Source organism: Hypomesus nipponensis, chromosome 19 (genome assembly GCF_054491055.1).
Source record: "Hypomesus nipponensis isolate SF chromosome 19, ASM5449105v1, whole genome shotgun sequence".
Lineage (NCBI taxonomy): Eukaryota > Metazoa > Chordata > Actinopteri > Osmeriformes > Osmeridae > Hypomesus > Hypomesus nipponensis.
The window spans coordinates 9,150,487-9,175,675 of record NC_140379.1 but is presented as its reverse complement, the minus strand read 5'-3'; the positions used below and the strand labels follow the sequence as shown (position 1 = coordinate 9,175,675).

Here is a 25,189-nt window from a genome sequence, read left to right as displayed (position 1 = left end):
TACATCTCCATGGTTACTGAGTAGTTCCCGCCACTCCTTCTGTTAGTATAGCAAATATGGTATTAGAACTTCCTATTGGACAGTCTCAGCAAATCAGAACAGAGCAACAGAGTTGTCCTATGCACTGACCCCACCCACTCTTCAGAACACTCAACAGGAACATCAAAGAACTTCTCAACATCGCTAATTTGCATGGTTTATAAGCTTACACGTTTTCTGTGGCATAAATACTGTATACCGCCTGTTGTATACGGGTTGTGAATGCTACCATAGTTCACTGTGACAATTGCATCTGGGTGTGACTCTAACAAATGTGGGACGGCTAATCAATTTTCTCCCCCAGGGTCAGTCTACTCTAGATGTTACCTCATCAGGCCAGCATTCTGCTCTGCAGTGCAGTGGCAGGACAGTGGTGTGGCATGGAAATAGCAGGTACCATAGCTTATCATATACCTGTATTTTCAGTATTATATGCTTCTCCACACAAACAGTCTTTCAATACTGCTTTTTTAAGGAAAAGGGAGGTTTCCACCCAGTTTCAATATCCTGCACACCTCACCCATGAACAAACTACTAGGGTTCTGATCAGTGGCGGTTCTAGGCTAATTTTACTGGGGGGCCAAGGGGGGGGCAGTGTTTAATCAGAGGGGCACATTAAAAACGGAAACAAATGATATTTTAACATTATATACTTTAATTTTGCTTTACATTAAAATTATACAAAATGATCTGGCTCTCCCTTTTCCAGCTCCTCAACTCTCTCAATACCTTGATATGTTTCTCTAACTTTTTTTATTTACTGGGGCAAAAAAGGCTGCAATGTCCCTTCCTCGGTTCATGATGACTACTAGAAGAAGAAAAACGTGTAAAAAAAAAAAAAAAGACTTTTGTCAGCTCAGGGAGGCCACAGGGGGGGCCAGGGACAATTTTACAGGGGCACTGGCCCCTGTAGGCCCCCGTGTAGAAACGCCCCTGGTTCTGATGATTGACTAACAACAGTACACACCAGCTGAGCTTTTGATGCATACCAGCAATATGAAAACCAACTGTGCACTAATTCTAAACCCCTTGACTGGACCTTTAAACACCGTTTTTTTTCTTTGTGTGGTGTGTGTGTGTGTTTGTGTGCACACCTGTTTGAGTGCTCTAAAATTAATATCCATTAATGTCTAAGGACATTGTGTCTCGTTGGACTAAATTGAAATGGATTAAATGTAATTGTTATAGTTGTTATGACTATAATCTAAATGTGTGTGGGAGAGAGAGTGCGTGTGCATGTGTGTGGTGTTTGTGAAGTGGGATTTGGTCTGTGTGTTTGTGGTATGTGTTTGTGGTCTGTGTGTGTATGTGTATGTGCACACTATCACAAGAGAGAGGCAGCAAGGTTGAACGGCTCTGTCAGCCTCATACAGTACATTGGCGTTGCCATGGTAATGGGTGAGAGCCGAGAACTTGTCTCACCTGCGACCTTTCCCATCAGGCCGGCTGCAGGGCCATCTCTAATTGGCTGGTCTTCCTCATGGTTGCAACACAGGTTTGGGAGAATGCTGGCTGTGGTTCATGTGATTTAGAGAAGTCAGTTTCAAGAAGCGAGACCGACCAATATATGTCAAATACAGTACTGGGATTACTGGGACCATACTGGGATCATGCTTGAGTCATACTGGGGTCATACTGGGATCATACTGGGATCATACTGGGGTCATACTGGGATCATACTGGGATCATACTGGGACCATACTGGGGTCATACTGGGATCATACTGGGATCATACTGGGACCATACTGGGATCATGCTTGAGTCATACTGGGGTCATACTGGGATCATACTGGGATCATACTGGGATCATACTGGGATCGTGCTTGAGTCATACTGGGGTCATACTGGGATCATACTGGGATTGTGCTTGAGTCATACTGGGGTCATACTGGGATCATACTGGGATCGTGCTTGAGTCATACTGGGGTCATACTGGGATCATACTGGGACCATACTGGGTCATACTACGACCATACTGGGATCATCATAGTAAGGGTAGCTACCGTAGTTGAAACATACCATGCTTGAAGCTTGTCTCCAGTAAGCACAGAGCCAGGCACCCTGACACAGAGACATGGCGTAACCAGTCAAGTACTCCAAAGGTCAGTCAGTCGGTGACCTTTACACAACTGCACAGTCACCTCAAGACTCTATTCACCTCAGCACCTGGCTTGTGTGGGTGTTCTATTATGTCAGTAAGTCACATATAGAAAGGAAGGTAATGGATGTTATTCAGTTATAGTAAATGCAAATGTGATGAAAATTGACAAAGTTTGACCTCTAGTGGATATTCCAGGAACTACATGTAAAAATGGCAGAATACTGTAAAGGAACCATGTAAAATAAACTCAGGCAGACAGAATAACCAGAGGAAGACAAAGTTTTTTGCTGATGCAGATTTTATATTTTGCTTGATTCTAAATCTACGAGACTAAATAGGAGATTAATGTAGAAGTCCAGTTCAGGGGGTGGAGGGCTCCAGAAGCAGGGCCAGAGGCCAGAGACCCACACCCCCCTCCTCTGGTCAACCCTGAACACAAGGTGAATACCAAAATACATCTAAAATACAAAAATACCTCCCCTTATTTACAGCAAGAGTATTCATGTTGTCATGGTTATGTACAATAGGGCATCATCAAATGCAAAACAACAACAGAGGATTTGGAATGTCTGGGTGAAATTGTGTTTTTCTGTCTCTTTTAAGTTTGGCAGCCTTGATATATTCCAGGACCATACCAGACTAGACCATACCGGACCAGAGTAGACCAGACTGGGCCAGGTTAGGCTGGGCCAGGCTAAAGGAGAATTGACTTGTGTGTAAGGCAGGTTTGGGAGTCTCATCTCTTTTGTAAACCTAGCCTGACCTCCAAACTTGTCTCACTCAGCCTCCATCCCCAAAATGAGTCACTCTCTCTGGGGTCAACATGCCCTCCCACTTCCCTTACCTCTCCTTCTGAAAACCTTCCAGATCCTCCCCCCTCCCTCCCCCACATCATGAAGAAGGAAGGGGGGTTGAAGAAGAGGAGGATGAACAGGATGGGAAGGAGGAGGAGGAAGAACAGGGTAAAGAGGAGAGTTAGATGGATATAGAGAGGCAGAGAGCAGACATGACTCATTGTTTTGTGTTTCTTTGACACATCTTCTTCCTGCTTCTAAGTACTGCCATGACTGGAAATTGGACTGGTAGATTACAGCACTGGATTCAAATTAAGGCTTAAGGATCGTCACTGGGTGTCTTATCACATCTGGATGATGAGGTGTTTAGATAAAGCTGCTGGATCTACAGCTGGTAGGAACATGGTCTGGTCGGCTCAGAGACGGCTGGTCATAGTGAAGACAGAGAGGCTGCCAGAGTTTGGACCTGGAGGGATTGGGGGGGGGGGGGCAATCCTGGGGTGGGGGCACTGTGACCTCTCACTTTTATGTACATCAATTGTCCCTGTTCAATATATACAAAAACTATTTTTTTTCTTGATACAGAAATAAATACAAAAACTGAGGAACTGTTTAACAGTTAAAACAAACAAGATCATGTAAACATGACATCATAATCCAAATTTATGTTCACAAACATATTTTCTTTTTTTGTTGCATAAAATAAATATGCTCTTTTTGATGCAGAGGATATATATTACATACTGTATGATTTAGATTCCATAAACAGAGCTTTGGGGTTGAAAGCAAAAATAACCCACTTGACCACAAGCCCAAAGCAGGTGATGACAGAATTGAAGGCACTTTGATCCAACAGCTTGTAATACAATCCAGAAAAGTGCAATACAATGGCAAGCTGTGTGTGTGAGTGTGTGCGTGTGTGACCGGTAGTGTTGGGCACTGAGTGCATGGAGTATAAATGTTGGTGGATTATCTTTGGAGTTTATGCAACAATATATTCCTTTTTTTATTTTTATTTTAGGTTTATACATAAAGTCGGGAGTGGGTGAGGGGAGAGAAAATAACTAAAGATCCACCCAAAGTGGATGTCAAGATTTATATATATATATAAATATATATACTGTATGTATATATATATATATATACTTTGTCTTTTACTTTTAAAACACTCTCCCTCTCCCTTCTTAACTCTTTCTATCTCTTCATCCTACCTGATCTGTCATGACTACTGTCACCCTTCACCTGAAACTGCCTCTCCTCTGCTCTCCTCTTCCTCTTTTTCTCTTTATGGTATTTTTGGAAACTTGCAGTGTGTGGAACTGTGCAGGAATCACAGACACAGAGCACCCACGCTCACCCACTTCACAAGACACACACTCACAGATTTACACAATCTCACACCTCACACATACACATACACACACACACATACACCCACACACACACTAGTCATTACACTCAGATCCCCCCTATCTCTCTTCTCTCCCATATGAAACCCAACGGTAAGGCATGGATGAGTGATGTAGGGCTTTACAGTGCAGGTCTCTGTCTTGCCTCCTGCTTTCTCTCTATGTTTTCTCTCCTCCTCCTCTATTTCTGTCGTCTCTCTGTTGGCTAGGCATGGAAGAGGTCCTTGGGGTAGCTGGTCGGCGCGGAGGTGGACATGGGGGGGGGGGGACAGGTGGAAGGAGGGGCCACAGAAGGTGGCAGGAACAGCAGGGATGGAACAGCAAGGTGTAAAGATAGGGGTATGTGGGGCTGGAAGGGCACTCTGAAAGGGGATGGCTGGAATGGCTGGAGGGTTTAAGGCCAGATTTGCTGGATGGAGCTGATGAGCTGGAGGGCTGGAAGGATGTGGGTCCTGGAGGGCTGGAAGGCTGGGAGGACGGGGGCGCTGGAGGGCCTGTGGGTTGGACGGCTGGTTAGCTGAAGGGGCGGGATGGAGGTCAGAGGGTCAGGTACAGCAGGGCTAGAGGGATGGATAGATGCCAGGGGTTGGAGAGTTAGGGACACTAGGGGGCAGCATGGAGCCACCACACCCCTACAGGAGTCAGGGGTCAGGGGTCAGCGGAGGAAGCCCCGCCTCTAAAGGGTTAGAAGGATTCCGCCCCATCCGGATTTAGTTCTCTAAGGGAGAAAAAAAACGGAAATATAAGTCAGTGGACAGACATCACGAGACTGTAAACAATGACAATACACTGGAGCTTCACCCTACTTTAGATCAGGCCTGGGTTTAGTATTATATATTTTGTATTATAACCATATATCTATTGTTTAGTGCTGCTGTTCGGCTACAAACTGCTATGATATGAGTGGAGTCTATATAAATAGAGTCTCCTGGATGAATCTGAACCCGAACTGTTCGGCTCACCTTTTGTGAAACCGCGGCTCCTCTTGGTGGAATGGGCCGCTGGTTCCATTGAGGTCTCGGGAATCAGAGTGGGCCTGGGCCCGGTACCGGCTGGTCTGGGGCTGCTGGGCGTGGTCGTGTGGCTGCTGGGCGTGGTCGTGGGTGTGGTGGACGGTGTGACTCGGCCCTGGCCCCTCCCAGCCCTCCGCCTCCATCTTCAGGACGCTCCGGGGACCGTCCTCCATCTGGGAGCCCTCGTCATGGAAGAGCAAGCTGCGGGAACGGACTGCACACACACAGAAGACACTGGTAAGAGAGACTGTCACTCGTCCTAGAACAGCAAAGTGAAAAACAGACTGGTGAGGGCTCAGACAGAAGACAGATAGATGGACAGACAGACGAGACAAAGATAACAATTTGTCTCATCAACCTATGAGAGATGAGCAGGTACGACTACCCCCTATCACTGATCTGTTTCAGAAGGCAGGCTGGGAAGAGGAGATGGTGGGTTTTGATTGGTGGGTTGGGCTTGGCTTGGCCAGGCTGACAATTAGGTGGGTTGTAACTGATGCAGGTGCATGTTCAACAGCCAGGTGGGTTTTAAGCAGTTTCAAGTGGAAATTGTTTTGGTGTATATACCTATGGAGCTTTGAAAGGCAAAGCTCAAAAATATTTTTGAGGCCAGGTCTGAGGTGAGGCCTGGGGGGTTATCTACCCTAGATGGTTAGGGCTGTGGGGGACTTCCTTGGCTATCTGGGTAAACAGGGTTTGTGGGTAGGGGGGTAACCTACCCTGGCTGGTGGTGTAAAGGTCAGTCGAGGGGGGGGGTGAAGAGGTGGACTTGACGGTGTGGGACAGAGAGGAGAGTTCAGGCAGACAGGGCACCAGGGAGCCCAGAACCAGGAAAAAACACAGCACCACAACCTGACATGGAGAGGAACCACACCATCAGCACAGAGAACAGGACCACCACCACCACCACCACCACCACTACCACCAACATGCCCTAAACATCCTGGCATTGCCAGAGCTTCTCAATCCAAATCCAATCTAGCTCACCTGATTCTAACTGCTAGCTGGTTTCAGCTATAAAGATGAATCATTCTAAAACCGAATTGTGATATATATCTGTGAGGTTGATCTGTAGGAAAAAGGTATAAGTGTGTATGCATGTGTGTGTCTGTGTGTGTGTGTGTTTGTATGTGTGTGGGGGCAGCGTACCATAAGGCAGGTGCTGGTCTGTGTAGAGGCCATCTTGGAGGAACGGGGAATCTTTCCTGTGACCAGAGACTGGAGCTTCTGGAGCTGCTGCAGCAGAGACCTGGAGACGCACAAGTTACACACACGTCACATACACAAGTTAGAAACACACTTTACACACACCTTATACAAACTGAATGACAAAAATGTTTTGGAAGTGTGTCACTAGAGGGCAGAGCACAGGTCCTCGTGTGTTAGAGGGCTGAGGATCAGAACACTTCTCACACATCTGCAGAACACACTCTCAACATCTTGGATGAACTTAAGCCTCCTGTCTCTTAACTGAACGACCCAGCTCAGTTCCAGCTGTCCTAAACACACACACACATACACACACACACACACACACGGATGCCTTACTCATTCTTTAATATTTGTTTTTAAACTAAACCTCCTCCATCTGTCTGTCTGTCTCTAGAATACAGCTGGAGTCAGGAGGAATATCACACATCTGCTTGGCTAAATAAGACTGCTCCCCCTCCCCCAGCCCTCGCCCCAGCACCAGCGGTGGCCAGCCCTAGTCCTAACAATATGCTACAGACTTACACAAATTAATTGTATAACAATTGTCTCTGAGTGTGTGTGTGTGTGTGTGTGTTTGTGTGTGTTTGTGTGCGTGTCTTCCTCCTACTCTACCACTAAGTACAGTGAAGCTCAGGACTAATATAGCTGTCTGTAACCATTGGCTTTGCAGACACCCTCTTCTACACCCACACACTGAAACACACCATAACTCTTCTTCTCACTCTCTCTTTCTCCCTCTCAATTCCTCTCTCTCTCTCTCTCTCTCTCTCTCTCTCTTTCTCTCTCTATCCCACCCTCTCTCTCTCTCTCTCTCTCTCTCTCAGTTCAGTTCAGATCATTATGCTTTATTGGCATGACAGTTCATGTTGAGCAGTATTGCCAAAGCAGTCCATATTGAATGGACATTTTAACATATATATCATAACAATTAACAAGGAGTAACAATAATAATATGGCAAAACAACAGTAGCATCGTAGGTTTTAAAAGTCTTACAAGGTTGATTAACTCTCTCTCTCTCTGGATCTCTCTGTCTCACCTCTCACTAGTTCCTGTAATCTAAATTCCTGTACAGACCTTTTGATCTAAAGCTATATCAACAAGCAACTTATGACTGTAAACAGAAGTTAAAACCAGGACTTGTATGGTTCAACTGCCGGATCGTCCCAGGAACATGATCAGATATAACATCACTGGCAGGGGAGGCTCAGGAGTGCCGGGTTCCTCTGGCACAAGCACAGATGCAGGATGAGCCTACCAGCCTCCAACACAAGAGGGCGCCATCAGCACGGTTAACATCAGGACAGACAGCTTCTCTACATGCCTCCTCCAAACATCATGGAACAATTTTTGAATAGAGTTTTGATGTAATTATAACACTGGTAGAGGTAAAACTCCCAACTTGAATCACTTTAACTTATATCTTAACAATATAGGAGGTCTGGTTTCATCATCACTGTCATCATCATCATCATCATCATCTTCTCATCTTTGTCATCTATATCACCAGCGTCGTGAAAGCCGTCTTAATTTCTGTAATTATCATCACCACCATCATCATTATGGCCACAAGGTATAAGCTGTTATATATGACCACAATGCATCAAGCCACACAGCTCCTCACCTCGCACCTCCTCACCTCACACCTCCTCACCACACACCTCCTCACCACACACCTTCTCACCTCACACCTCCTCACCTCACACCTCCTCACCACACACCTCCTCACCACACAGCTCCTCACCACACACCTCCTCACCACACACCTCACACCTCACACCTCCTCACCACACACCTCACACCTCCTCACCTCACACCTCCTCACCACACACCTCCTCACCACACACCTCACACCTCCTCACCACACACCTCACACCTCCTCACCTCACACCTCCTCACCACACACCTCCTCAACACACAGCTCCTCACCACACACCTCACACCTCCTCACCACACACCTCACACCTCCTCACCTCACACCTCCTCACCACACACCTCCTCAACACACAGCTCCTCACCACACACCTCACACCTCCTCACCACACACCTCCTCACCACACACCTCTTCACCTCACACCTCACACCTCCTCACCACACACCTCACACCTCCTCACCACACACCTCCTCACCACACCGCTCCTCACCACACACCTCCTCACCTCACACCTCCTCACTTCACACCTCCTCACCACACACCTCCTCACCACACAGCTCCACAAAGCTCCCCTGAGAGGGGCCGGGGGAAGGTGATAAAAAACATTAATAGGAGTTTTGAGAGTGGCATATCTGCACGTGTTTCTTCAGTAGGTGCTGAATCAGAGGGTTCTAGGTGTGTGTTCTCAGTGTTCTAGGAGCTGAGTCAAGGGTTCTGACATGGTAGGAGGGCTGTGGTTGGTCTCCCGGGGTTCCAAAGTGGAGAGCGTGTTCAAGAAAGGCCCTGCCTGCTGTCATGTCTGCAGTCGGCTGCCTCACATCTCCTTGGTTAATTACACGCTGGCCCCAGCCTCCAGGCCCAGCCTTCTAGACTCCAGCCCTCCAGGCCACTTCTAGAGGACTGGTACAGCGGACAGTCTGGAGGGTGGAGGCAGGGACACACACACCTCTATGCAGGCTCTACAGGCTGAGCCCACGCTCAAAAACACACGCTCTCAAGAACACACAGATACACACACACATCCATTTCCTCACCTGTTGGCACTCTCCAGTGTCTCCACTTTCTTCCACAGGTCAGTGTTTTCGGAGTTGTAGTTCTCCACCCTGCCACAAACAACACGCCTCACTGTTACCATGACAACGACACACGCAGGCACACAGAGCATAGCAGATCGGTGTAAAAGGCCATGCCAGGTCAGGCCAGAGCAGCAGAACGCAGAGCAGATTGGGCCAGGCCAGAGTAGCAAAACAGTGCAGCGCAGGCCAGGCCAGAGGAACAGAGAGCAGAGCAACAAAGCAGCAGAACAGAGCAGTGCAGAGAGAAGAGGCCAGAGTAGAACAGTATGAATGTTGAGGGTGGAAACAGTGATGCTAATATTCTTTTCCAGGATTTGGAGGAGCATATTATCTAATTGGCTGAACTAGATGACCCTGCATGACCACAGTGATGATGGAGTTTTGCCATTTGGCCCTAATAAATAACCATTAAAAAAATTGGCCCTAACCAAGAATAAGCAAAAGAATTCAGCTACACTATTTGCCCTCACTAGTTGGAACACACTGAGAAAGGAGAAATAGAAATACAGAGAGAGATAGAAAGAGGGAGAGAGAGAGAGAGAGAGTCACAAAAGTGAGAAAGACAGTCAAGAAGATTTTATTACTCACTTTTTCTCCAGACATTCCACATACTCTTTCTTCTTCCTGCGACTCTCTTGGGCTGAGATCTGGGAGGAGATGAGGGAAGAGGAGGAGCTGAAGCACATCTCACAGGTACATTCACACACATACAGCTACAGCGTTACTGAATACTGCCTTTGAAACACAGGAATATCCACATTCCAAACAGAAACAGGTCAACCATGGAACTACACAATTGCCTGTTGCTAAGGAACAGCCAATATTGCAGAAAGGGGCGTGTCCCACCTTGTTCTTGATCTTGCGTCGGACCCTCTTCAGGGCCTTCTCCTCCGTCTTGGTGAGGGGGAGCTTGTTGGGCACGGGGTAACCCTCGGCAACCAGCGTCCTCTTCTCCTCCTCCGTCAGCATCAGGGGGCCCGACGTTCCTTGCAGCTTCTGGAGGGAGGGGGAGGGGTAGAAGTGACGAGGGGGAGGGAGGGAGGAGACAGAGTACAAGCGGAGCATGAGGATGGGATGGAAGAGGGGGAGGTAGACGTGAAGGAGGGGGGAGGCAGGGGGAATCAGGGTACTTACGTGTGGAGCAGTGAGGAGGGGGGAGGTGGAGATGGCTGCGGAGGAGCGGGCCTGCAGGCGGGAGGGGCTGGAGGGAGGTAGGGAGTGGGGGCTCTGGGAGCCATCGCTGTCACTGCCATGGCTACTGGGAGGGGTGGGGGGCAGCTGCAGCTGGTCATCTGGAATAGAGAGGGGGGGGGGGTTAGTATGATGAGCTGACATCCTCAGATAGTTTGACACCTGCTTTGTCTGTTGAAAATAATCTGTCTACGTGGATCTGGTTCAAACTGGTTTAATGTCTGCTGATACCTGCTCCCCTACATTGTGTTAGGGTGGGAGGAGGGCAGAGCGAGAGGCAAAGAGAGAGAGAGAGAGGCAGAGAGAGATGGAGACAGGGAGAAAGTGGGAGAAACTGATCCATCCGGACAGTAGGACAGCCAGACTAGAGCTGCTGTCTGAATCCAGTTCATCAGTGAACAGGTGACACGGACTGGCTGGCTAGGCTTACAGATGGAGGGATAGAGGAATGGAGAGATGGCAAACCCAAAGCAAGCCCTAGGCCAGTCCAGAGACTGTGAGGCGGGCTGAGTTTAGCTTGGTTCTGGGCCAGAGTCCACAGGGACCAGAGCTTCATGGTGGATGGTGTTGCTTTTGGCAGAGGAGGGCTGGTAAGAGAGCAGGGGGCCGGGCGGGGACAGACAGCCAGACACAATGAAGACATTAGTGGAACTTCATGAACAGGCTGAGCTGGGGCAGGGACTGAGACTGAGGTGGACTAGGATTCAAGTTGGGCCTAGTCTAAGGTCACTATCTGGAAGATTTATAGAGATACAGATGGAAGTCATATGAAGCATTATACTGCACTATGGAGACCTGCCGAGCAACCCCAGGACTAATAAAAATGCTTCATAGTCTACAGGTAGGTCTACTCTATTCTCCTCTACTCTACTCCACTTTACTCCACCTTACTCTACCCAAACTGATTCTACTCTACCCTACTTCACTCTACTCTACTGTACACTTCTGTCCCTGGTGCTTCAGATGGACGTCACCATGCCTAGCACAGCTGCGTTCAGAATCCCATAACTGTAAACTTGATAAAGTCACACTGTGTGTGACGCACCAGGATGGTTGAACACTGTCTGCAGGATGCTTTCATCACCTACGCCTTCTCACTCATAATAAAGAGTTTTTTTTATAAGGACAGATCATAATGAACGCCCAGCAGCATTGACTCTTGCTACCATGGTACTACATATACACATATGTATAATATGAAACCCATCATTTCCCCTCCATCTTAAACACAGAGCTGAATGAGCCCAGCAATCTTTCAGTCCATTCATCAGCACTCCCATCGGAGCGAGAGAGTAAGAAGGAGGGAGAGAGAGAGAGGTGAGATGAAGGGGAAGTGAAAAGGGGGGCCGTTAATGTGGGGGGATTATTAGAGCTACTTAGCTCCTCTAATGATCTGCCTGTTAGTCCACAGTAGCAGAGATTAACACACACCATCACAGGTCATTACGCACACACACATACACACCCACACACAACACTAAGTTAAGGTGAATAACATTTACCATCACAGGTCATTACACACCCACTGATGTCTGTGTTATAGATCAATTACACACGCATTAATATGGCACTGCAGTAATATTTCATCTTTCAAAACCACTGCTAACAGGTTTGCCCTAGTAAATAGAGAGAGAGAGAGAGAGAGAGAGAGAGAGAGAGAGGGAGGGAGGGAAGTACAGATATGGACAGATGGATGGAGGTAGAAAGAAAGACAGGAGGAAGGTAGAAACAGAGCAATGGAGGGAGGTAAGGAGAAGGAGATAGAGGGAGGTACGGAGAGAGAAAAAAGAGGTAGAGTGAGAGATGGTGGGAGACAGAGAGAGTGATGGAAAGAGAGAGAGCATGTTGGAGTGGTCTCAGGTGGAGGCGTGGGTAACCGAGTAACAGATCACTGTGACGCACACTGGTCTCTACTAAATTCTGCATCCAACACACACACATAAATAAACACACACACACACACACACACACAGACACTCAACACTAACACAACACATGTACACAGACAACACTTCCCAGAATGCAACATGCAAACACATGGACACAGGCACACACAGCATTTAGACAAAGGCCTACACAAAATAAACAATGCTTGCACTAACACACACACATACTTAACATTTACATTAGCCACCTGTGAACCATTCAGGCACACTTGTCATTCTAGTGGTCACAAGCACACACAGAAACACACACACACACACACAACCAGACAACACAGTGAGGAATGGGAGGAACTGATGGTATAAATAAACCGCAGCAGCCACAGCTGTGATTACTCTCTAGGAAGTTAAGATAAACTTTCATCCTCTCTAATCCTACTGATACTGAAGGCCATTTAGTGAGCCAAAGCAGTGGTGTTTCATCTGGGGATGGGGAGTGCTTGATATGACAGACGGTTGTTTCCCACCTGTTGGTACGTTGAGGAACTGGTTGTTCTCTCCGGGCTCAGCCTTAATGGTGGGGACAGCACTCGCACCAGCGTCTCTGCAACTCTAATCCCAAAGAACAACCAACAGACAGGTAAACAACAAGATAACAGACAGGTAAACAGCAAGATAACAGACAAACAAGGCAACAACATATGCACTAGCTTCACTGAGGGTCCAGCAGGAGTCCATCGTGAGTGTGGTCTCCTCCAGCCAGCCTTACAAACACAGGAATCTCCACATATGTTCTTTTGTCTTTTTTCTTTTTTTTACTTCTGGACTCCAAAGTTTGAGCTCTCCCTCTCTTTTCTCAGCTGTTTCAGTGTGTCAGTGAACTGCAGGCTTCTATCTGTGTTTCCTGAAACTTGCAGCGTAAACTGTCTTACAGTAAACTGAGGCCGTCTTTCTCACCGGATCCTGGGGGGTGCTCCTGTGCGGGGGTGGGGCCAGGGTGAGGGGCTGTGCGGCGGGGCCTGCTGGATGAAGCTCCGGTCCGTGACCTCCTGGCTCCTGCTTCACCAAGATGGCAGTTAGGTCCTGGCTGAAGTTCCACATGCCCTCGAACTCTGGAGAGGAGAGACAGAGGGAGGGGTAGAGGTTGATGTGCAATCCATCAGATGTCCCTTTTTCTGGACAAATCCTATAAAGTCAGGTATGAGCACTCTTGTGGAATTATGGGTTAGGGGTCAGGGTTAGAGGTCAGGGTTTAGGAGTTAGGCCTCAGGGGTTAGGGTTTGTCGATGAATAGATGGCAAGGCAAGGCTTGATCCATGTCTACTTCTGGGGAGTCAGGTTGTGGTGTGCGTGTGTGTGTGTGTGTGTGTGTGTGTGTGTGTGTGTGTGTGTGTGTGTGTGTGTGTGTGTGTGTGTGTGGGTGTGTGTGTGTATGCGTGTGTGTCTGCGTGTGTGCGTGTGTATGTGTGAGTGTGAGTGAGTGAGTGAGAGTGACGCACATCTCCAGAGTGGACCTTCTTTATGACTCCCTACTAACACGGACCACCTGACCCTCCGCCCCCACTATGTCGGAGCCTGGAGCTGCCTTCTATACAAGATCCTGTCTGCTAATAACACACACAGCAGGAGAGGAGAGGAGTGGAGTGGAGTGGAGTGGCATAGAGAGGAGAGGAGAAAAAGAGGAAGAAGAAGAGGCGAGGAGAGTAAGAGGAAGAGGAGAGGAGAGGAGAGGAGAGCAGAGCAGAGCAGAGCAGATCAGATCAGAGCAGAGGAGAAGAGAAGAGAAGAGAGGACGAGGAGAACATGAAAGGAAGAACATAGGAGGAGAGGAAAGGAGAGAAGCTTGCGGAACAACTCTTCTCCAGGGTTCTAAAGGGAACGGTTCCTTCTTTCATGTCTTGCTAACTAACACAACACAGACTGAGGTGGAGAAGGTGGGGAGGGCCGAGAGCAGGGGAGGAAAAAAAGAAGGGAAAGGAAACAGCAGGATGCTGATTACAAGCAAGGAGTAAACACACACACACACATTCTTTTCTCACTTGGGATTTCATGTCCTCCGACTCTCCCCAACAGTAGGGGATCTGAACAGACGTCAGTCTTTTCAGCCTCTAACTAAGGGTTCAATAAGCACACACACACACACACACTCACACACATGCCTACTCTGGAGCTGATTGGCTCAGCTGGAAAAAACAAGATTACCCCAGCATGGCCTACTGTACCCATAATGCTGTGCGTCACCCCTCCTCAGGTTTGACTTTGAAGTTTACAGCCAAGAGGAAAGTATACTCTACCCGTCTCTCCTCCTCGCACCCCTCCCCTTACTTCTCCTATCCCTCTATCTTTCCAACCCCTTTCTCCCCTTCATCCCCTCCTCCCTCTCTCCTCCTCCTTCTACCACTCTCTCCTCCTGCTGACTGTTTAACTTTGAGTTGGTTTGATGTTTGTTTAACACTCAGAAGGGGGCTAGTAAAGAACCCCCCCCCCCCATACCCTAGGGATGGAAATACTTTGTAACTGCAGGGTGACCTTCCTATACAGTCACAGTTTCTCCACACATTTACTGCATTCTTCCACTCCTGGTGATAGTAGCGTGGATCTGACCCACATGGAGTCTACACTCCCTTAACGGACACACACACAATTTCAATATGATATGTAGTCCATAGCCCCCAAAGCCACTATCCTACAGTCAAACCTCCATGAGTCTGTCCTCAATTGTGTGATGCAATTTTCCCAGTGAGAGAAGAAACGTTATGGGCCTAGCCTCTATTCTCACTCCTTTCCCCCTTGCTCTCCCCCTTCCCCCTCTCCCCTGGCTGTCTGTCTGAACTGGAAAGCAGAGCTTCTTTTTACTTTTTTATTGACGGCTCTTTTTCCTTTGGCTTCCAGCAACAGAGACAGAAGAGAAACATTTTCAGCTTGGAGTCACTGCAAGGGCTGCCCAAGCCACTAGCTTGTCAGAGCATGTGTGCTTGTGTGTGTGTGTGTGTGTTTGTGTGTGTGTATGTGTGTGTGCACGTGTGTGTTCTCGTCTATGAGTGCATAACTATGTGTGTATGAGTGTGTATGAATGATAAGTGTGTAAGTGTGTGTGTGTGTATGCGTGTGTGTATGTGTGTGTTGGCTGTATGCCTGGAATCCCCAGACTTCCTGGACTGACTATGCTGGGTAGGCAGGGCCTCGCTGGAGCGTGCTCAGTAGGCTCAGCTGTTCTCAGCGGTTCTGTGTGTGGAGCAGGATCACCAGGAGATAGGGCAGGAATGGAGAACCCGTCACAGAACACAGGGAGAATGCAGAGCAGAGATGAGATAAGGGGAGCTAGAAAGAAAAGCTCGAGAGAAGATAGTTTGAAGATAGAGAGAACTTAGAGAGACTGAGGACCGGACCCCACAGCTGAAAATGATCATATGTCAAAGACCATGTGTCTTTGTCATGAAAGACTTAATGGGATCAAAGTCAGTAGGCATGTTTCTAAATTGATATAAAGTGTTTTGGAATGAAACACGTACAGGAACTCCGGGCCTTGTGGCCCCAGTGGTCCTACTGATGGATAATGAGTTGTTCTCAGTGAGACACCAAGCTCCAAGTCTACTAACAACAAACACCTTCTCATCTTTATCTCATTAGCCTCATCATGGCTTAGCCTGACGTGACCAAACCAGAACGGAAAACAAAAGACATGTTGACCCAATCCAGGCTGTTACAATTATTTAGATCCAGAGAAGAGCTAACCCAGGCTGTCACGGCGATCCAGAACCCCGGAAGAGGACATCCGGGCAGGCCCAGAAGTCCTCCCAGACTAGACTACACAACATACGAAACCCCTCACTCTCACCTTCGTCCTCGTCCATCTTGATTGACATGGAGGGGCTTTGGGGGGCAGAGTCTCCGCTGAAGGAGTAGCTGTGCTCGGCCTGGATGTCTGGGCTGGGAGGCTGGTCCATGTCTATGGCTAGCAGGGGGCCTCGCTCTGCCAACAGCCCCTCATCAAAGAAGCTGCTGAACAGCACACTGGAGAAGTCCTCCATCTGTTCAGAGAATGGCTGCAGGAGAGAGGGGGAGAGAGGAATGGGCATGAGGACAAATGCATGGACATAGCTGCAGTACCAGCAATAGTTGTCTATTAGTGACATCTCAGTGAAAAGACAGGCCTTTCTGTGTGTGTGTGTGTGTGTGTGTGTGTGTGTGTGTGTGTGTGTGTGTGTGTGTGTGTGTGCGTGCGTGCCTGTGTGTGTGTGTGTGTGTGTAGTGTGAGTCATATCATCTTTGAGTCCCGAGACCCCTGGAGCCTCTATCAGTCAGTGTTTCCACTCCTGCAGACAACTCTGAGTCATTGTTGTGGCGGCGTGCTCTAGCTCTAACCAGCCTCCAGGAGATGTTGAGTGAAACATGTTCTCTAAGGCCCTCCAGGAGCAGAATAGCTCCCTGAACCCCCACTGGTCCACAGCATGACACAACTCTGCTAACACAGCATAATACAAATGATCCAACTAATACAACTAATTGAATACTGTATAGAACCCTTGCCTTGGAGGTTGCTATATCAAATTATATCTTTAAGGAACCCTATCCTATTCAACCCTATCCTTGCAGAACTCCACTCTTATGCAACCCCATCCTTCCAAAATCCTAACCTTACAGAACTCTATCCTTGCAGAACCCTACTCTTATAGAACACGTTCCTTGCAGAACTATTTTCTTATAGAACTGAGTGTTGATATCTAAGGGTGTTGGTAATCCCCTTTGCACTGTGAATCCCATTCCTTGTGAAAAAATACCATATAATGAAACATGATTTTATTTGAATTAATCTGTAGCAGCTGAGAATCTGTGACCATTAGTCTTAGACCAAGACACGTGTGTGTGTGTGTGTGTGTGTGTGCGTGTGTGTGTGTGCGTGTGGGTATCTACAGGATACAAGTGTGTATAGTTGTGTCTAGGATGCAGGTGTGTGTGTGTGTAGGATACAGGTGTGTAGGTGTGTGTGAAGGATATCGGTGCCTAGGACATTATTTGACAGTGAATAAAAGACAGTGTATTTATATTTGCAGAAGAAGGGAGTGTGAGGGGTGTAGCTAGAAATTTGGCAAGAAATGTGCCCAGCTGTCTATGTATGTGCTGAGTTTACAGGTCCTGAGTCACACCTTGTGTACTAAGTGTCCTCAGCACTCAACACACGTTGTGTGGAGCATGTTTCCCAGCAGAATGCAGACACCAAGCTGGCAGCTGATAGGATGGGGCCAAGGAGAGTATATTCAAAGGGAGTTGCATCCTGGGAACTCCATCCTAGCCAATCACAGTTCTTAAATGACGGTTGTCATTGTCAGCAGTAGGCCTCACAGACTAGACTGTGTGCACAACAATATAAACATTCTCACCCAGTCCCTTTCATCAGCTTAGGGAGGTTCCTCCTGGGTTCCTCCCAGGTTTCTGTTGTGTACTGAGGGTAAAGGATAAATAGAGAGAGACCTGGGCAGGCTGGGTGACCAGGCCCTCTTGGTTTTAGCAGAGTAGAGCTGCTGTATCACGTGTGTGTGTGTACATCATTGTGTATGTCTGTGTGTCTGAATGTGTGTGTGTGTGCATGTGTGTGTTTTGGGGATCTGGGTTGTGTCTAAGGTTCATTCTGCTACTCCAAGCAGAGAGAGAGGGTGACGCAACTCATGCTGATGTAATTACAGACTCATTGAAGATACAGCCAGTCTCCCCCCTCTGACCACCTCCTCCAAACCACTCCTTTTCTCTCTCTCTCTCCCTTCTTACAAACACTTTCCCCAAATTTAACTCGTCTTCTACTCTCTCTCTCCATCCCCCACCCTTCTCCTCTCTACCTCCATCCCCCCCCCCCCAACCCCCTCTCCTGTCTCCAATTCCTCAGGGGTGCGGAGGAAGGGGGGGGGGCAGGTTAGAGACACACAGAGACCTATTCTTCACCACAGTTCTTAAATAGCTCTTTAAACAGAGACGGACCATTTAAACAGGCAGAGCAATCTGCTGTGCAATGTGGGTCAGAACGTGGAGCAGGACCCCACCCTCCTCACTGGAAGCACCGCAACCGCAAGAAACAGAAGCAGGGTAGAACAGACAGCCTGCTGCCTGGGGAGCACCCCTCAATCATCATTTAAACACTCTATAGTTGTTGCGGGAATAACACACACACACACACAGATCCTCAAACATACACACACAATTGTCTCTCTGTCTTAATCAGTGAGATCTTTCATGTTATTGGTGGTCATGGTGGGGTGTAATCATCCTGCTTTCTGTAGACAACAATTATACACCTGGGGAAGTCCTGTCTGTCTGTCTTTCTGTCTGACTGTCTGTCTGGCGAGAGAGGAGTGGAGAGATGAGGAGAAGAGAAGAGAAGAGAAGAGAAAAGAAGAGAAGAGAAGAGAAGAGAAGAGAAGAGAGGAGAGGAGAGGAGAGGAGAGGAGAGAAGAGGAGGATTGTGTAAATTATGGTGTTTGGGAAACACAGAAGAGAGGGAGAAGAAGAGGAGGAGAAGAAAGGTGGTCCCAGTTCCAGGTGTTTCTCTATGTCTCAGGTGGTATAGGTCTGGAATGGACAGGAAGTCACTGACAGGGGAAGGGGCCAATGGGGCGGGGGGTTGATTCCTACTCTGGGCACCCTCTCATTAAACCTCTCTGAGGTTGGGAGAAAGGGGGAGGGAGAGATGGAAGAGATGAGAAAGAGGAAGCGAGAGGAAGGACGTGCTGATATGCAGACCTCCCGAGTAGGAGAAGCACTGTAGTTTGAGCTGCCCTTCTGTATGAAGACATCTATCTATCTGTGTATGTATGTATGCATGTATGTATGTATGTATGTATGTATGTGTGTATGTATTTATGTGTGTGTGTGTGTGTGTGTCGTCAGTCAGCTCTTTTGTAAGACCGCTGAGCTGCTTCACATTCCTTTCCCAGATTCAAAAACTCAGTCAACTCTACGACCAATCAGAGTCAAGCATGCAAATTAGCCAGGCGCTCAGGGAGAGGAAAACTGGAGTGCAAGGCTCGCATGGTGCAGCTATGAGCGACACAAGAAGAAAAGAAAGAGACGGAGAAAAAGAAGGAGGGAGAAAGAGATGTCTGTAAAGGGAAAAATAAATCAACCAATAAAGTTTCAAGCCAAGAAAGTCTTTGGAATGAACATTATGCAGCTCAGATGTGAGAGAAGAGTGAAAGAGAGAATGAGAGAGAGAGGAAGAGAGGAGGGGGGAGAAGAGTACAGAGGGTGAAAGAGTGAGAGAGTGGGAGAGAAGGAAGAAAAGAGACAGGGAGAAAGAACAGGGCTGAGAGAAAAGGTGAGAAAGACATTTCAGTGGTGGGGGTTTTCCTTTTAACTGAGGATAAACTGAAGGCCAAAGTAAATAGAAGATAAGACACAGAACTAGTTCTAGGTTTCCTAGTGGGATGATTGAATATAATTTTCAAAAAAGCACATCTGAAGAACAGTATATAACAACACAAACCAACATCAAAACAGCACGATAATTTATATTCACTACAAGAAATTAAAAGCGTTGTAAAATGGAAATATGGTTCTCATTATCATTATTAGCCTGTAGTCCTCCTGTCTGCCCTGGTCTGACCTCAGCCATGTCACAGTCAATTTAGTAACACACTCACATCGCCACAACTACAACCAAGTACTGCCAGATAGGAAGATCTTAATAGCACGCACATGCACACGCTCATACTCACACAAATTCTGTGCACAGTTATTACTCTGAACCTGAATGTGTGTATGTGTGGTATGTGTGTGCATATGTGTGTATGTGTGCATGCGTGTGTGTATGTGTGCATGCGTGTGTGTGTGTGTGCATGTGTGTGTGTATGTGTGCGTCTATGTGTGCATGTGTGCATGTGTGTGTGTATGTGTGGTATGCGTGTGCATGTGTGTGTATGTGTGCATGCGTGTGTGTATGTGTGCATGTGTGTGTGTATGTGTGCATGTGTGTGTGTATGTGTGCATGCGTGTGTGCACCTGATAGCCTCAGGAGGCTGGCAGCACTCCTTTCTTCCTGCTGAAGGACGCTATGAGGAGGAGAACCTCCAAGAAACACAGAACTACAAACAGTAACAACAGTATCAACACATACTGCTGGCTGTACAAGAGAGAAACTACACTGGAGAGACCGCTGGAGAGATGAGCACTGTTCACTGTCGGTTGTGTCACTCTGGGGGACATGGAAGTATACAACCACTCTTCAGAGTAAGAGTCGCCGCTGGGGCCCTGACAGAGGTTGGAGTGCGTCTGTGTGAATTATGTATGGCAGGAGAATGCTGCCAGAACTCTTCATCTCAGACGCGTGAGCTAAACTCCAGCATCACAGTCTTTCACCTGCTCTCTTACTCCATCTCTTTGACAAATGGAGAGGGGACGGGACGGGGGGCGTTGGGTCACAATTAACCCTGACCCCCACTGGTCAGACAGGCTGCTCTGTCACCAGGGCTGCCTGACGATCATGAAACTCCTACTCTCAGCCTCTGGTGGTTAGGGTCAGATTAGGAGGGTGGGGAGAGAGAGTAATGGGTTAGGGTTTGCTTGAGGTTAGTGTGGGTATGGGGGGAATTCTCTCTGAAGGTCTAGTCCATGGAGGAAGATTCCCTTTGCTGTGGTCGCTGCAAGGCGACCTACAGTTCCACCCAACCCCCACCCACACCCCTCTCTGATCTCCTGCCTCCCCTTCTCTGACTCTTTCTAGATCTCTCTGTCTAACTTTCCTTTCTAAAACATCAGAGCCTCAGCTTGACCTAGTCTGTGTTTGGGTTCTGTGTGGAAAAAAAGAGAGGTGGACCTTAAACCCAGAGAGGTGGGTCTAGAAACGAGCTCAGCAAAGACTCCCTCCCATCAAGGTGACATCTATATGGAATGTGGAGTGTCTGGGTGTATCAGGTCTACAGGTCTTTCAGGTCTCTCTCCTATAGTGATGTATTAATATGACATTGAGACAGTGAGAACTGTACCGCCTCTCTTTGCTCTCTCTCTCTCTGCCTTTCTCTGCCTCTCCCTTTCTCTATCATCCAACCTCCATCCTAACAATGTGTTCCAGACAATGTGTTCTCCTCTTCCTGTCTTCCTCTGGCCCACAGTCACACACAGCTCTCTCTCTCTCTCTCTCTCTCTCTCTCTCTCTCTCTCTCTCTCTCTCTCTCTCTCTCTCTCTCTCTCGCTCTCACACACACACAGAAGAGGCATGATTCACACACTTTAAGGTAACTTTTCCACAGAAGTTTATGCAGCAACAGATGAATAAATAAATTCTGAACACTGGCTGAACTTTCAGCTGTCACCAAGGGAACAGTGAGCCATGTGGAGAGCTTTGTAGGCCAGAGTCTTACAAGCCGCAGGGCTGAAACCAGGTTAGTTAGTCCATTAGTTAGCTAGTTAGTGACAGATTTGAGGTGTCGAAACCTTCTTAGAAAATGTTAAAATGTTTATGACATTTCATTCTAAACATTTGCAGAATTTTTACTTATGTATAAACTTATGCATGGTCCCCCCCCTGCTCAATGAATAAATTAAACAAAATCCAGACTCATCTACCAAAGCTTCTACCAAAGGGGATCATAAAATGTTTTTAAAAATTCTTGCCTGTTGAGCAAAAGTCCATGGGAAGCAACCATCTGAGACAGGGAGGTGTGTTGGAGGAGAGGGACCAAGCCAAAGAGATAGAGCGGTGGTGCATGTCTGCAATACTGGGCTGGATCCTCCCACAGCTAAACACAACTGCAGAGTGTAAAAACAACTGCCAAATTATTTACAACTTGATATCGGCGTTCCTTGAGAACTAAATATCTGGGAGCTGGAAACTGCAGCTGCCAGTGTTAGGTTTTTCTGTTTGCTTCCAGAGACAGCAGATAAGCAGGCTGGGCTATCAGAGAGAGACAAGCTGCCGACTCTGACAGCTCATGCTCACCCAATTCATCCCACCTACCAGGTATCACAGGCTTTGGTTCATTCCTTATGTGCGTGTGTTGAGTGTGTGTTGGCTGTGTGTGTGTGTATGCGTGTGTGTGTGTCCACACCTAATGTATTGGGCTTGGTACTGGCAGGTGAAGCAGAAAGAGAGGTGGAGTAGTAGGGAGGGGAAAAGAGAGACGCATGACAACACCTTACAGTGCATACCTGACCTTTCACAGTTGACGCAAGTGCATCACGTTTTCTATTCTGCCGTGAATAGCAGACAATACAGAGACACTTGGGGGTCAACTCAGGGTGTGTAGGGTTGCCTGACAGGATGTCTCCACTGGGTTGAATGGCCAAAGACCTGGCTGGGATGACAGCAAAGTGTGAAAGCACCAGAGGGGATCCTGACTTGGGAGAGATGTGTGGGACTCAGCCAGTGCAGACAATCACAACCAGGGACAGGCTCTCTGCACACAGCTGTGCCACTACACGCCAAGTGGCTACCTGAACACAGGTTTTTGTGTTCCTGTGTTATTATCGAGGGCTACGGCCACAACCCCACCCTGGTCTGGCTGCCTCACAGCAGCTTCATATGAGGCCGGGAGGCACGGGCCTTGTAGGAACCTGGGAGGCTGCAGGCAAGGAATGTTGTCCCCCTCCTCTTTTCCTCCTTCCTGACATGCCCGGTCGCATCCTGTCACCTGGGAGCACCTTCACCTGCTGGGAGCCAGGTGTGCTGGACACTCACACAGCTGAGATGACACACACATAGGCTGTCAAACAAGTCTGTGTCAGCCAGCATTCCTGAATTATATATACCAAGCAGCACAAAAAGGCCTACAGTAGTCATCTTTAAATGACCCAGCTGGTCTATTTATATCCCATGGTAATCAGTAAAAGAAAACAGCTCAACTGTGCCATAAAACCCCACCCTAAGCTACCCCTACCTACCCACAGCATCACTCAGCCATACTCTGCCCAGCATACACACACATGCACACACCTATACACAGCTCAGTGTTCTCCTTGCCCTTTTCTGTCAAACTCAGATTTGCCTCACAATTCCTCTATTCAGGTTTGCTGCTAGCCTGCCTCACATAGAGGGGCTAGCCAGTGCAGACCCTTAGAAGCTGTGGTATGGTGGTCTACAGCTCTGGGCCACCTGGGACCTTTATCACACTATAGACCCATTGACATCCTGGAGGACAGTCTGGTCCACATTTCAGACCATATACTCTCAATCATTCAGCTTCTGGAGTGGAAAATACATCTGGCTGTATCTGAGCTGGGTCTAGTCTGGGACTCGAACAAGGACTAGGATTGGGTGCGGGCCTGAGCATGGTTCTGGGTCTGGTCAGGTCGGGTCTGGTCTGAGTCTGGTCTGAGTCTGGTCTTTTTTATGAGATTAGGTTATGAAGTATTTCACTTTGGACTCTCTCTCTCTCCCCCCAACCCTCTATAATTTTCTCTCTCCCTCTTCATCTCTCTCTTTCGTCAACCCCCCCCTTCCACTCTTCCTTCTGAGTATGAGTCACAGGGGAATGAATTTAAACCCCACTATGAATCTGTTCCAGACTGCTTACCACACTTCCAGCAACACAACACTGACCTATGTCTGTTCAACACACGCACATACTCTGCATGCATGCATACTGCTCGCACATAAACTGGTGTCCTTTTGTAATATGGGTAACATTTCATGGATACAATTTTATTATGTATGGTTTGTGATGGTTTCATTCATGCTTGATTAACCGTTTACAAACTTGTTATTCCAAGTGACAACAGTGAATTTGATTAATTCTGTTGTACTCGTTTCCCCACCTCTCCTATATTGATCCTTAGCCTGTCACAGCCTGGTAAAGGGCTCATTGATGACCTGAACCGGATGCAGGATCCAGGATCACGGCAAACTAACACGCCCACCCGAGATCCGGCAGGGTTAGGAAATACTGCTCGATTTACACAGCTGAGCAAATCTACCGTAAAGTAACGTGTCTCTCGCTGTTTACATTGCATTTCAGACGCACATGTGACGGAGCCGGCATCTGGTTCTGACGTAGGAAGAAGGGGCTAAGACTGTTTACTGAGTGCTGCAGACGATGCAGTTATAGGCGTTAATACGCACCGTTGACTGTGGTTACAATTTGATGAATGAAGTGTTACTACAAATGATACAATAGTCATCATTCTTTCATGAGTAAGTTATTATCCAATATCTGGAAATAGACAAATGCACATGCATGACTGAAGATTAGTGTTAGCTGTTCTTACTACATTGTTGAGAAAATCGCCTTCATTCAGATCCTCAAGGTCCAACAGGTTGGCGCTGGGGAAAAGTTTCTCCGACCCAAAACTGTCCATGATGGTGTCCATGCGTGCTGTTAGGATGATCCACTTCAATGAAATATTATAAAAAATATTAAGAAAAAAATTAAATATAGGAAATCTTATCTTTAGGCTTGAAACACCTTGTCAGCAGTTGTTTTTGACTAGTTTTTCTTGTTTCGCTAATGTATAATCGAAATTAGTTTTCCTTGTCACAATCTTGGCTAAAATAAATATGACGATAGATTACTATGCGTTACGCTGCGAGGTCTCCTCGCTGGTTCATCAAATCACTGACATCCAAGAGCGCGCTGTCTCTAAGGAAACATCTGATGATTGATATTCATGAGGGCACCGCCCCCTTTTCCAAAGCTCAGACGTCAAACCCCGCCCATTTTTCCTTCTTTTAAAGAGCCAGCATCCATTATATGTCCTTCTGACCGAGAGACGATCAACTCTTCAGCTACACCAATCAGCTATTGTCTCGTCATTTTGACCAAAGAAATTAGTAGGCTACGGTTTTATTTTCACCTGCTGTTGTGCTACCACCGTTGACTTGCTACTGGAAACCAGGGT

The 25,189-nt window shown here is 47.6% G+C and overlaps 1 protein-coding gene across 1 annotated transcript; it reads right to left on the bottom strand.

Annotated features, from left to right (window-relative positions):
• Nucleotides 1–3,421: 3,421 nt before the first annotated feature.
• Nucleotides 3,422–24,885, bottom strand: creb3l1 (cAMP responsive element binding protein 3-like 1). Its single transcript, XM_084682323.1, has 12 exons — nucleotides 24,560–24,885; nucleotides 16,209–16,416; nucleotides 13,328–13,482; nucleotides 12,898–12,982; nucleotides 10,431–10,588; nucleotides 10,143–10,292; nucleotides 9,885–9,943; nucleotides 9,255–9,323; nucleotides 6,506–6,605; nucleotides 6,076–6,208; nucleotides 5,306–5,570; nucleotides 3,422–5,061 (listed from the first exon to the last, which is right to left on the bottom strand). The coding sequence occupies exons 1-12, from the start codon at nucleotides 24,659–24,661 to the stop codon at nucleotides 5,028–5,030; spliced, it is 1,518 nt and encodes a 505-aa protein (XP_084538449.1). The 5' UTR covers nucleotides 24,662–24,885; the 3' UTR covers nucleotides 3,422–5,027.
• Nucleotides 24,886–25,189: the final 304 nt, after the last annotated feature.

Coding starts and splice junctions, on each gene's coding strand:
- creb3l1 (XM_084682323.1), bottom strand. CDS start 24,661: ATGGACACCATCATGGACAGTTTTGGGTCGGAGAAACTTTTCCCCAGC. Junction 9,944..10,142: donor GACGCAAGATCAAGAACAAG/GTGGGACACGCC, acceptor ATCTCCTCCCAG/ATCTCAGCCCAAGAGAGTCG. Junction 5,571..6,075: donor CCTTTACACCACCAGCCAGG/GTAGGTTACCCC, acceptor GTGTGTGTGCAG/TCCGTTCCCGCAGCTTGCTC.